At 38.7% G+C, this 14,167-nt stretch overlaps 1 protein-coding gene across 1 annotated transcript; it reads left to right on the forward strand.

Annotated features, from left to right (window-relative positions):
• The first annotated feature begins 9,453 nt into the window (after positions 1 to 9,453).
• Positions 9,454 to 13,764, forward strand: LOC131243600 (uncharacterized). The gene is made up of 2 exons (XM_058243079.1): positions 9,454 to 9,748; positions 13,600 to 13,764. Exons 1-2 carry the CDS (start codon positions 9,533 to 9,535, stop codon positions 13,687 to 13,689), a joined length of 306 nt encoding a protein of 101 aa, XP_058099062.1. The 5' UTR covers positions 9,454 to 9,532; the 3' UTR covers positions 13,690 to 13,764.
• The last annotated feature ends 403 nt before the right edge of the window (positions 13,765 to 14,167 follow it).

Genomic DNA, 14,167 nt, shown 5'->3' on the forward strand with positions numbered 1-14,167 from the left:
AGTGTATAGGACATGCAGATGATGAGCATGTTAGTGTTCACGTGGAATAGGAGCAAGATGATCTTACAACTCTTTATTCATAATTTCATTCGTATTTAATTTGTATTATCTTATATTGTAAAAACTTAAGACATTGGTTTGTATAAGCCTTCAGGTAGCCACTCGATTATTTTGTTATGTATATTTGGACTCCCTCTTATACTTAATTTGTTTCTATTCCGCTAAATTGCTAACTCTAATAAAGAAAAAAATGTACGTGAAATTTGGGCTATATTTAAAAGTTAACACTCGGGTTTTTGGAAAACTAATAGTGTCACGCCCCAAACCTAGAAATCGGGCTCACAAAATTCTCGATTGCCGAATCTGGTGCTGACAGCCTCCGTAGTACCCCATTCTCGGCTCTCAGTGCCCATACGCCACATTCCGATCCTTGGATCTTACAAGAAGGATTTTTCAACGTACATTTGTCTCATAAGAAGCATAATCAGAAGTTTACCCAAATCACAAAGGCAGCATCATTATCACATATCCATTAATATAAATAGTTGAATACAATGCTGGAAGGTAAATACATATATCAAAAATCAAAGCTCCAGAAGATAGCTGTACGCTCCAACCTCAACGCTGCTGCGACCTAACGCCACCTGCATGCATCTATCATGCATAAGCTTATAGAAAGCTTAGAGGCTGGTGTAAGTGTGTGCGATGCACGTGCCAAGCATCTAAATATCAGAGTATGCGGAAATATGCTGGTAAGTATCATCAGCCTCATCCAGGCTATGCGATGCAAAAACATAATAAGCCAATATCATATACTGAGGAAACAATGTAGATCAACTATACAATGCAGAGATATAGTAAGCCAAATATCATATACTAAGAATGCAATGCAATATACAAATCATGACGAGCCTTCGAATACCTTCAACCTCATCCATGCCATGTAAGTGCAAAGATATAGCAACCCAAAATGCCATATACCGCGGATATAATGCAATATGCGATCCGAATGAAATGACCAAGCTAGAGTGTGAAGTCGGGATGATAGTACATAGTATCGCAGGCTATGGGGTCCACTACAAATGACTTCTATCTAAACCAGTCCCATACCTAAATTTAGATAGTCAGACTTAATGTGGTAAACTCCTGATCCTAGGTTAGTCGTGCTCCTAACAAAAATCCTGACCGTTTCGAAGGTATACATATCAAATTAGTTGCGCACTACCAGCTCGAGTGGATAGTGAATGAATGAATGAATGAGTAAGATGCTGAGTATACAACTCCCACTCAATAAGTCCACATATCAACATCATACATTCTGGGATCATCATAGGGGTCTAGTACACTCTACATACAATCGCCGCCCACTGAACGTGCAACCATGCAAGTAGAAGAGATCTCACTATCCGCCTGACCAGTAATCAACCAATATCTACCCGGCACGTCGATAGCGGACCCAATTACGAGCTGGTCAAACTCAGCTTAGCTTCAGAGCAACTAAAATTATATTAATTATTGCCATTAAATATTGTCCACTAATTAATCCTTGAATCTTTAATTACATTAACACCAAAAAAATAAATAATAACAACATTCATTGAATTTTAATTAATTTCTAAATAAATAAGGATAAAAGTCTTCAATGTTGCCCAACTGATTCTTCATATACAAATCCTGCAAAATAATCTATACGGGTGTGAGCACGACGGCTCGTAGGGTCACATCCCAAAATTGAAAACTCTACGGTAACACCAATACAACTCAATAAAATAAATATGATCAATTACGAGTATTAAATCGGCATTTTACATGATAATAATAACAATTTGTATTTTATAATAACAAAATAAGATATACAGTCAACTAAAATCCTTTTTGTTTCAATCCAGGGTAGAGCACCCGTATGTATTGATCCTTTTAGGGAATGACCCTCGGCAGAACACCGATGTTGATCCTTTTAGGAAGCACCTGATGAATAAACTTTTAGGGTAAATACCCAGGGCAGAACACCCGTATGTGTTGATCCTTTTAGGGAATCACCGAGGGCAGAGTACCCATGCCGATCCTTTCTGGAATGACCCTGGGCAGAGCACTCGTACCATGCCGATCCTTTCGGGAATGACCTTAGGCAGAGCACCCATAAAAATATAATGATCCTTTTAGGGTAGAGCACCCATAAAAATATAATGATCTTTTTAGGGCAGAGCACTCATAAATTCAAATACATTATTCATCATGTAATAATAAGGAATTAATTACAATTTGATCACATAACGATAATTAATTGAAATCAAGTAATAACTCAAATAAATTACCTTTATATTGTGCAATTAAGAATCAAATAAAATAATCTGTAACTAATGATATTAATCAAATAAATTGAATACATAACAAATAATCAAATTAATTTATATATTAACCTAAATTTTCCAACAGAGAATATCACCTACGTGCTATGGAAAAATAGTGTGATGGGAGGAAAATAATCTGAAGCGATGCTAATTTCTACGTGTACTAACTTGGATTGACCAACTCTGAACTCGACCCGACTTGGGAAGTAGAACTTCATATAAATGTGTCAATCTCCATAAAAATCAGATGTTATAGAAGGATCTTCAGGTTAGCTCGTACTCGGCGAGCTGAGTTGCACTCGGCAAATTTAGTCAACTTGGTGGAACGGCTCGATATACGCTACCTCCACTCAGGATCTCTCTCTCTCTCTCTCTCTCTCTCTCTCTCTCTCTCTATAGAATAGTTGCAAGAGATGCTGGAAAAACCAACAACGCATCATTGGGGATTGAGTCAGTGAGTCACGAACTCGATGTTGAACCCTCACGGATACTCTCCCTTCTCCTGATCTCTCTTTTTCTTCTCACAATCTTTCTTTTATGATTTTCTCTATGGTTTTCTATAGATAGCATGAGAAATGGGGTATAAAAATAATGTCAGGTGAGTTGGTGGGTTCTGAGTTTGAGAGTTGTGTCTTCCGCGCGTTTGAGGAGTCGTAAAGAGAAAAAGAACGTGGGCATATGCAAACTTCTGATTGACTGTCACGGGGAGGACTGCTGGAGGGCCGATGGCCATTGGATGAAGGATTTTGAATGGCTGAGATTGTGTGGAAAGACCTCACATGGATTGGGAAGAGAAGAAGCCGTGTTATAAAAACGGAAGGCTTCCTTGCGCATGTAGAACTCGGGATGATAGGTGGGGTCCATTGAGATGTATGACGAAGGATTTAAAACATTCATTTATTTTGTCAGGTTGAGATGGGTTGGGAGTTCAAGAATGAAGCAGATCTGAAACTCTGGTGGACCGCACAGTTGGAATCCAGGGAAGAGTTTTCAATGGATGGAATTACTTCAAGGTCCGAACATGATGGATGGTTTGGATTATGCTGTGGGTCCCAACATGACAAATGGTTGATGGTCATAGCTCGGGTCGTGTGAGTACTGGCCGAAGAAGAAGGGAGAGAGGAGCGGGAGATGGGGTTGGTTACGATGAGATGAGTGCACGTCACTTTGTTTTGTTTTTTTTTTTTTAAATTTTAAAGTGGGCCCCATAGGAATGATGTGACAGATCCACACCGTTCATCAGTTTTGCTGGATGATGTTAGGACATGGACCACGAAATGAGGTAGATTCAAGGTTAATGTGGGCCACACCAAAAGAAAAAAATGGGATATAGTTCCCACCGTTAAAAAAGTAGACGGGTTGTTATATTCTACCCTCCTTAACAAAAATTGCATCCCCAAACTTTATTATGCCAATACCTAAATAAAAATTGCGTGGTGGGTTTGTGAATGACGTAGTTTGTGCTAACATTTACTTTAGTTGTGGTGCCTCTTCTGGTGATAGTGTGTTATGAAATTATTCGTAGAAACCTACTCTCTTCTGATAGTGCAACAACATAATCAAGGGTTGACGTCAATGTTATGAAGGTCTTTGATTATTATTATTATTAGTAGTACGTTGAAGATTTTATAGGATTACAAGGAATATTAGATACTCTAAAGACTTACACATGAAGATCAAGAGGATAAGAGCTGTGATATGTACCAAGGTTGTAATAAAAAAAAAAAAAAAAAAAAAAAAATCAGATTTTGAGGACATTGTTCCTGCTAATGTTTCTGGTATTTTCAGGTATCGGATTGGTCTAAAACTTTTTATAATGATGCATTTATTAGTATATCATAACTCTATAAAATTTCAGCTTAATCCAAAGTTTACAAAAAATCCTAAAATTTAGAAAATTAAGTTTGCTCAAAAGCAAATAATTTCTGACCAGTATACACATAAATTAAAATCGGTATAGGAGAAACCTAGAATTATATTTTTATATTATTTTTTTTTTTATAAAACTACACTTATTAATCTACATCTAAAATTTTGAATCGCCTTAAATGGAGTTATAATTAATTAATTATGATTTTTATAATTCAGGTGTTTTCTGCTTACTATTGTTGTCCAACTTATCATAGTAAGTTAAAAATTCTTAAAAATTCCTTAGGATCCAGTTTTGAGCTGTTAGTTCAATGTTAAGCCTAAATAGTATCAAATTTGATGTTATACAGATACAAAGGGTTTTCTAAGTTCATATTTTATTTTAATTTTCATTTCATCACAAAAGTAAATAATCCTATATTTGGATCTCTAATTCAATCTCTATCATAGGCCTTAAAATTGATTCTAGCCTGAGCTTAATCAAATCATTAGTGTAACATATATCAAAGGTCCTCGTGAGAATCTAAAACCTAAGCTTTGATACCCATCTGTCACGCTCCGAAAATCGGAACCCGAGTTGGCCAGGCCCGAACCCGAATTTCAGGATTGTGAGTTGTATTTAAATATTTCATGCATTTTCAAGGCAATCAGAGCAACTAAAATGATATTAATCATTGTCTTTAAATATTGTCCACTAACTAATCCTTGAATCTTTAATTACATTGACATAAAAAAAAAAATAATAACAACATACATTGAATTTTAATTAATTTCTAAATAAATAAGGATAATAGTCTTCAATGTTGCCCAACTGATTCTTCATATACAAATCCTACAAAATAATCTATACAAGTGTGAGCACGACGGCTCGTAGGGTTACATCCTTCCCAAAATTGAAAACTCTATGTTAACATCAATACAACTCAATAAAATAAATAGGATTAATTACGAGTATTAAATCGGCATTTTACATGATAATAATAACAATTTATATTTCATAATAACAAAATAAGATAATATAGTCATTTAAAATCCTTTTTGGTTCAATCCAAGGCAGAGCATCCATGTGTATTAACCCTTTTATGGAATGACCTTCGGCAGAGCACCAGTGTTGATCCTTTTAGGACATGACCCTCGGCAGAGCACCTGGTGAATAGACTTTTAGGGTAAATACCCAGGGCAGAGCACTCGTGTGTGTTGATCCTTTTAGGGAATCACCTAGGGTAGAGCACCCGTGCCGATCCTTTTGGGAATGACCCTTAGCAAAGCACCCGTACCATGCCGAGCCTTTTAGGAATGACTCCGGGTAGAGCACCCATAAAAATATAATGATCCTTTTAGGGCAGGGCACCCATAAAATTATAATGATCCTTTTAGGGTAGAGCACCCATAAATTCAAATACATTATTCATCATGTAATAATAAGGAATTAATTACAATTTGAGCACATAATAATAATTAATTGAAATCAATTAATAACTCAAATAAATTACCTTTATACTATGCAATTAAGAATCAAATAAAATAATCTGCAACTAATGATAATAATCAAATAAATTGAATACATAACAAATAATCAAATTAATTTATATATTAACCTAAAATTTTCAATAGGAAAGATCACTTACTTGCTATGGAAAAATAGTGTGATGAGAGGAAAATAATCTGAAGCGATGCTAATTTATACGTGTACTAACTTGGATTGACGAACTCTGAACTCGACCCAACTTGGGAAGTAGAACTTCATATAAAGGCGTTCATCTCCATAAAAATCAGATGTTATAGAAGGATCTTCAGGTTAGCCCGTACTCGGTGAGCTGAGTTGCACTCGGCAGACTCAGTCAACTTGGTGGAACGGCTCGATATACACTACCTCCACTCAGGATCTCTCTCTCTCTCTCTCTCTCTCTCTCTCTCTCTCTCTCTCTAGAATAGTTGCAAGGGATGCTGGAAAAACCGACAACGCATCATTGAAGATTGAGTCAGTGAGTCATGAACTCGATGTTGAACCCTCATGGATACTCTCCCTTCTCCTGATCTCTCTTTTTCTTCTCACAATCTTTCTTTTATGATTTTCTCTATGATTTTCTATAGATAGCATGAGAAATGGGGTATAAAAATAATGTCAGATGAGTTGGTGGGTTCTAAGTTTGAGCGTTGTGTCTTTCGTGCGTTCGAGGAGTCGTAAAGAGAAAAAGAACGTGGACATATGCAAACTTCTGATTGACTGTCACGAGGAGGACTGCTGGAAGGCCGATGGCCATTGGATGAAGGATTTTGAATGACTGAGATTGTGTGGAAAGACCTCACATGGATTGAGAAGAGAATAAGTCGTGTTATAAAAACGGAAGGCTTCCTTGCACATGTAGAACTCGGGATGATAGGTGGGATCTATTGAGATGTATGACGAAGGATCTAAAACATTCATTTGTTTTGTCAGGTTGAGAAGGGTTGGGAGTTCAAGAATGAAGCAGATCTGAAACTCTGGTGGACTGCACAGTTGGAATCCAGGGAAGAGTTTTCAACGGATGAAATTGCTTCAAGGTCCGAACATGATGGATGGTTTGGATTATGCTGTGGGTCCCAACATGACAAATGGTTGATGGTCACAGCTCAGGTCGTGCGAGTACTGGCCGAAGAAGAAGGGAGAGAGGAGCGGGAGTTGGGGTTGGTTACGGTGAGAGGAGTGACGTGTGTCACCACATCACTTTGTTTTGTTTTGTTTTTAAACAAAATTTTAGAGTGAGCCCCACAGGAATGATGTGACAGATCCACACCGTTCATCAGTTTTGCTAGATGATGTTAGGACATGGGCCAGGAAATGAGGTAGATTCAAGGTTTAAGTGGGCCACACCAAAAGAAAAAATGGGATATAGTTCCCATCGTTAAAAAAACAGACGGGTTGTTACATTCGTGGGCCACATAAGTTTTGAATCAAGCTAATATTTTAGTATTTTCAACTCATCCTAAGCAAAAATTACCTCAAGAAGGGCATGGATCACATATGAACGTCTATGATTTCCATAGAGATTTCAATAATGGACATTTTCATATTAATTTGAGTTTTGGATCTAGTTCATTTTTATATGGAAAATATAGATGTACAGGATAAGTTCTCACAAACATCACAGTGGCCCACGTAGCTTCTGACTGCAGCTGTGACAAGTGGTCTGCTTTAGAAAAGAAAAAAAGAATCCTACTCCACCATCTCTGGCCATGAACAGCAGTTCTCTGGTGGGCCCAACGTGATGTATATGTTTATCGCCGTTGTCCCTCGATCATTTTAAAGTATGAGCACAAAAATAAAGTTGATCCGAATGCTCTAGTGAGCCACACTATATATGACTCTTGCATTTAATACAATCCAAGCTTATTATTTAGTGTGGTCCACTTGAGAAGAGAAAAGGATTTGCTTTATCATTTGGTAAGGGCCTTAACAGTCTTGAGTGAGGCCCAATCTAACCTAATCTGCTCCCGTGCAACACATTCCAAGTATAGAGAGATTTTTTTTTAAAAAAAGTGTTGTATGTAGAACTTCCATGGACCGAGCACGACAATCTGCACTCAAAATAATAACAGCTGAGTATAAAACATATATTGGCCCCACGAGTACCGTCCAGTAGAGACGTGGCATGAAATGCAATCCGCATCCCATTCTTATTGAGCATGAAAGTTTGGTATTTTTCTTTTACCAGCGCTTTATCTACGAGCTACTAATAAAAAAGCATTAGTATCCTGTCAATGAGACCCTGTATGCAAGCAAAGCTGCCAGCCTAGATTCCCCAGTAAACGGGACTGTACTGTCAATGACACCCGGTATGCAAGCAAAGCTGTCAGCCTAGATACGCCAGGTTACTGGAACCTGGGTGACCAAATGCTTTTTTGGTCCCACCATGATATCTTCTTATGTTCGGGTAAATTCAGAGCTATAATGAGCCATACCACAAGAAATAGTAAAGATATGCTATCTAGGTTAGGTTGATTTGCACTAGTTATTGTGTTCTTGGTTCATCAATCACCTTAGAATAGTGAGGAGAGCTTTATAGCAGTGGTGGCGAATGTAGAATTTAGAATGCGCCATTCTATCTATGCATGTATGGATGGTTTGAGAAACTACCAATGCAACTCTGCTTGAATCCAACATTGTCCCTAATTCATTTATCATGCTGGCTGTGCTTCTAAAACTAGCTGCCTTAAGTGGAAACTCTGCCAAGTCAACTCAACTAGAAGGGATTTTGATTAGTTGCTTGTTGGCTTCAAAGCTGTTGAGGGCTGAAACCTTGGGAGCCGGTTACATGAGACCCCGGACAGGCCTAAGACAGTTTGGCCCTTACCATGGAGCCCACCTTGATGTATGTACTCTGTGCCTATATTGTACATCTGTTTTTTGAGATAATTTTAGGGCATTATCCTAAAAATGAAGTAGATCTGATCATTAGGTGGACCATACCTTAACATTTTGCACTGTTTATTTGTAATACAACCTGTTGATAAGGTCACATTAGCCTAGATGAAGGGAAAAAACACATATCAGCTTGATCCAAAACTTTCATGGCCTCGAAAGGTTTTTAATGGTCGACGCTCATTCAACACTGTTTCCTGTAATGTGGTCCACTTGATATTGGGATATACCTCATTTTTTGTTTCATCATATAAAGTGATCTGAAAAAATAGATGGAGGGCATGGATGAAATACATACATCATGGTAGATCCCACAGAGCACCGACCACCAGCCATTGGCAGGTAGCAGGGAGAGTAGCTAATCCGTTCCCGGATTTGCCTGCTTGCGGCAAGCAAAGCATCCGAATTCATAAATATATCGATCCTATTATTCATCCTGCAGTGGGCCCCAGCATTTTGGACGGTCTAGATTTTTCCAACAACCCCATAAATAAACACCAACACAAGACCACAAGCCCAGTGACCCACCCAAATCATGGCACCCACGCCACGCTTAAAGCTTCTGATAAACAAGAACACAGGCGAGGTGTTATTTGGAGAGGCTAAGAAAGATTTCGTAGATTTTCTCTTCAGCCTCTTAGCAAATCCAATTGGGTCCGTTGCAAAGCTCCTCACAAAGGAATACACGGTGGGATGCACTGGAAGTCTCTACGACGGCCTCGAAAATCTCGACGATGAATACATGCAACCTAAATTTGACAAAAAGACCCTCCTCGACCCCAAGATGTACAATCCGATTAGCGGTCCGGATCCTCTCCCCACATCTAAGTACTACACATGCGGCTATAACTACTCTCACCGCTTCGTCACAGATGTAGAGGGCGTGGGGTGTCCATCTTGCATCAATAAAATGACCGCTGAGGTTGTCTATGTTAGGCCTAAAGTGGTAGCGTCGGGATCGGACGGTGGAGGTGGTTGCGTTAAGGGTGCGGTGACTTATACGGTGATGGATGATTTGGCTGTGAAGCCCATGTCTACCATATCAGGCATTGCTTCACTAACCAAGTTACAAGTTGAGGATGTAAGTGCGCTCGAGGAGAAGGTTGTGGAAGTGGGGTTCGATGAGGTACGGCATCCATCTGTTACTCTCTGTATTAGTTTGGACGCGGATTGCGTCCTACTGCCGCCGGACGGATTAGCTCTTTGGGGCCTACCGTGATGTAAGTGTTTTATCCACGCCGTTCAACGCTTTTATCATATCATTTTAATATAGTAACCAAAAAGTGAGGCAGGTCAAAGTCTTAAGTGGATCACAAAGTGGGTATTGAGCGTCCACCGTTAAAAACTTCTTGATGGTAAAAAATAATTTGGCCATTACAAAGGTTTCAACAGTGGGTGTCGTTATCAGTGCAGCTTCCTTTGGTGTAGTCTAATCGATCCATGGACCTGCCTCATTTTTAGGATTATACCTTAAAATGATCGGCATGGATAAAACACTTACATCAAGTTGGGCCCCACATAGCCCTACCCGGATGGAAGGAAAGCAGATTGGCTGGTGTACCACACACCAGCGACCTGGACGGTGTGTTGACGTAACTAAGTTCCGTGGGTCCCATCATGAAGTATGTGTTATATATATATACCATTGAAACTCTTCTCAGAGTCATAGAAGTTTTTGATATGTCTCTGTGACCTCCTAAACAGATTAGATTGGAAATAAACGTTATAGTGGGCCCTACGAATGTTTTAACGGTGAGAATCATTATCCCACTACTATTTGTGGTGTGGTGGGGCTCATGATCTGGAATGATCTCACCAAATGGATGAACGGTGTGGATATAATAGATACATGATCGTGGGGCGCATGTAACTTAGATCTCCTTTCAACCATTTGCACAACTGGCGCTCGTACTCACAGCAGCCAGGTTGCTGGCGTGTGGTACACCAGCCAATCCGCTCCTACAAGAAGTGGGTCCTTATGCCTCTGTTGCAGACTCGTAAGAGTTTCGATGATATAGGCCATCCACTATATGGTTTCTATGTTAGTTTTTTTTTTTTTTCATCTTCGTCCAATAATCTTAAGAGATTTTTCTATATGGCCGCTTGTTTTTTGGTCCATGGATTAAATAGAGCGTTTAAGCTATTTCCAAAAAATAAATAAAAAATTGTTTAGGATGACCAGAGCCATTATGTCCAACTTTTTCATGAGTTCATGGAAAGATGCCAGTGTAAAACTTAACCAAATTCAAATCTTAGGTAAGCCACACCATGAGAAATAGTGGTAATGAATAGTATGTACTGTTGCGCCAATTCAATCAAATTGAACTACTCGTGTGATCAAGGGTATATATTGAACTTTTGTATGTGGGTAAAAAATGAGAAGTGGCAGACTCTACTTGACTCAAAGTTTGATTGAACCACTGGTGTCTCCTACATTAAGCTAAACAAGATTGGAGATAGATTAAAGATCCAGGTCCTCTCAATTACTAATATTTGCACTTCCTCTGAGACAATTTGTGAAAGGGTAAGATTAAGCCTTTCCTAATGAGTTCATTTTGTTACAAGTTGGTGAACTTAAATATTTAATATTCTTTCACTAACATTTTAAGTTCAAAGCACTTCTTAAAGGAATGAAGATATACACAAATTAAAGAATGCGAATTGTTGTCAATTTTATTAACATTGGCGTATGAAACCATCAAAACTCCTCCCTAAGGCTCAACACAATTTGGTAGTTCTTTATTATTATTATTTTTTACACACGCACATACACCCCACACACAATTTGGTAATTCTAGTTCAACTAAAACGTTGTATGTGTATCACAGATGTGACACACCACTCCTTACACGATTTTGCATGTATCACAACTGAGTGAGGTCCACTGGTACACTCAACCACATCATCCAACCCTTAGGACAATCCAAACCCTTGATCAATAAGGCTCACCTTATAGAATTCTTATGCCACTCATTCATACCGTTGATATTCTAAGTGCCACTGTCATCTATATAGGTTCACGCTGTTGGATACACGTCTTTTGATAAGTAATATGATGTAGAGCGGGTTGTAGACGCTTTCATGTCCAAGATGGACCAGAGAAGGCCCGACCAGAGGTAGAAGTAATCAAGACCATTGGAACCTTAAAATAGACATATCTCGCAAACTGGAATGAGTGACTTCTGCTCAAAATTATATATGGTACGTTGAGTAACTCATTCCGGTTTGTGAGATATGTCTGTTTTAAGGTTTTGACGGTCTTGATGACTTCTGCCTCTGACTGGGCTTTCTTTGGTCTATCTTGGACATGAAAGTATCCGTGACCCGCTTTATATCAGTCCCCTCCACTTCAAAAAAACTCGTCCTCGAGTTCGTGCTACTTCGGTTTATGATACTCCATCTGGTGCACCACAACGATACCTTGATCAAAAGTTATGATCAATTTAGGGTCCGCCTTCTTTTGCTCCAACCATGCTAGGAATGTATCTATTACACATTCTACATCATAATATCACACTTGTCTGAGAAAAAGAGTGGTCAGTAAAAGATGGCCAACAGTCCAAAATCGAGGGGCATGTGTGGGTCAGTGCAAATGAAATGCTTAGATTGGTCACGCGTGTGCCATTCAATAGTGGGAATCAGGCCCCTGATGATAGTTGCAGTGCATGTGCGATACATGTATCTCAAACCAAACACTATGGGTTCCACTTTAGACACACAATCGCCTTAAAATCAAAGCCAATGGATGGTTTCCATGTCTTTACTGGACTCTTATTGGTTGGACTCGCATCAAACCCGTTGATCAGGTGAAACAGCCACATGCAGAGCTTGATTGGGCCACAATGGTTTGTATCTTGCATTAAACTCGTTGATCACGTAAAACAGCTATATGCACATGCAGCTTAGGTGGGCCATGAGGGTTTGGCAAAACAACCACATGCCCCATCTAAAATCTCATCATTGGTCTAATCAATGATAGGGCTTATCCTTGATTAGAAATGGGGAACCATAGGTTGGCCACCACTACTGGTTTTTTAGAGCTCGCGCTATCCACTATGGGGCCCATCCGAACTCTCTGCACATTGACGAGACGAACTTAACTTCTCCACCTATCGTCAACCCATGGGGAGAGTGATAGAAGTAGAGAGAGAGAGGAGGAGATAACGAGAGGCCTATAGAGGGAGAGAGGGGAGGAGGGAGAAGGAGAGGATAAGAATAGCAAAATTTTTACTAAGATAATTAATATTCTTTAAGTAGGGTAAGTGGATTATAATTGTGGTTTGATGGAAGGCAGTTTAGTCAATACAAAAATACGCTACTGAATAGTATGGTAGTGGGCAATTTTTTTATCCAACGGTGAAAACTTTAGGCAGTTTTATGGAAATAGTTAAAAATATATAGTTTTCCATAGGCTAAAAGGTAAGTGATTATATGGAAAAATTCATAATCTTAACCATATTATTTATACTTGAAAAGTGAATGGTCCATATTGATCGTGCTCAAAAAAGTCTAGTCATTGATATTAACCAATGGTATGAAAGAATGGATGGTCCAAATTTGAGTCTGAATGTCCCATGTGCCTCTTGAAATTTTTTAGGACATTGGGAAAAGCTAATGTCCAACAATGTCCCTGTATTTTAAGAGACACATGGCATGTCCCACCCCCAATCCGTACATTGCAAATGTGAAAATTTCATACAATTGGATAATCCTACTAAACCTTTTAGTGTGGGCTATTTTGTTATAACTGTACATTTTTAGAGCCATAGATAGGATGGTTAGCATCATCAAACTAAACTAAGTCCCACTTGCACTCACTAATAACCTACAACATCGATCATATAATATGGGATTTAATATTTTTGTTTAATTTTATCTTATTTTATATATATATATATATATATATATATATATATATATATATATATATATATATATATATTTAATGTACGATTGATTTGTGATTTTATTTGTTAGGCTTTGGCTCTCTTAAAGGCTTCCTTGGAGTCGAAGACAGCACTCAATGACATCTTTGGAGCAAAGTCGGAGAAAGTGCTTGTGGTGTAGATATATTGCAACATTATCACCAAGCATCTCCTACTGTAAATTGGTGTTGTGTGGGAATCTCATGCACATTTTCTACGTTGGGATTTCCTGATAACATTAATGGATGGTAGGAGATGTTAGTCATAAAATATTATGTTGTTCCTTTTTATACCTTCATATTTGGTTGAAAATATTTATGGTGTTTAATATCTTAAAAAAATACAGTGTGAACTCATTTATTTTGCATTGAAATATTTTATTTTGAAAACTTCAATGGCTGTAAACATTTCATCGACTATATGTTTAGAGGTATACACGAGTCGATCTGAGTCGAGCTATGAGCACAGGTTGACTTGGTTCAGCCACTTGCCAACCCCAGCTTGAACTCGGTCCTCGAGTCTGACTGGCCAGCTCGGCTCGGTTCGGTCAGTAGCTCGGGCCAGTTCGAGCCGAGTTCGAATGAAGATCGACCCGAGTTTGCCTCTGCGGCATTTTCACA

Source organism: Magnolia sinica, chromosome 4 (assembly GCF_029962835.1).
Source record: "Magnolia sinica isolate HGM2019 chromosome 4, MsV1, whole genome shotgun sequence".
Lineage (NCBI taxonomy): Eukaryota > Viridiplantae > Streptophyta > Magnoliopsida > Magnoliales > Magnoliaceae > Magnolia > Magnolia sinica.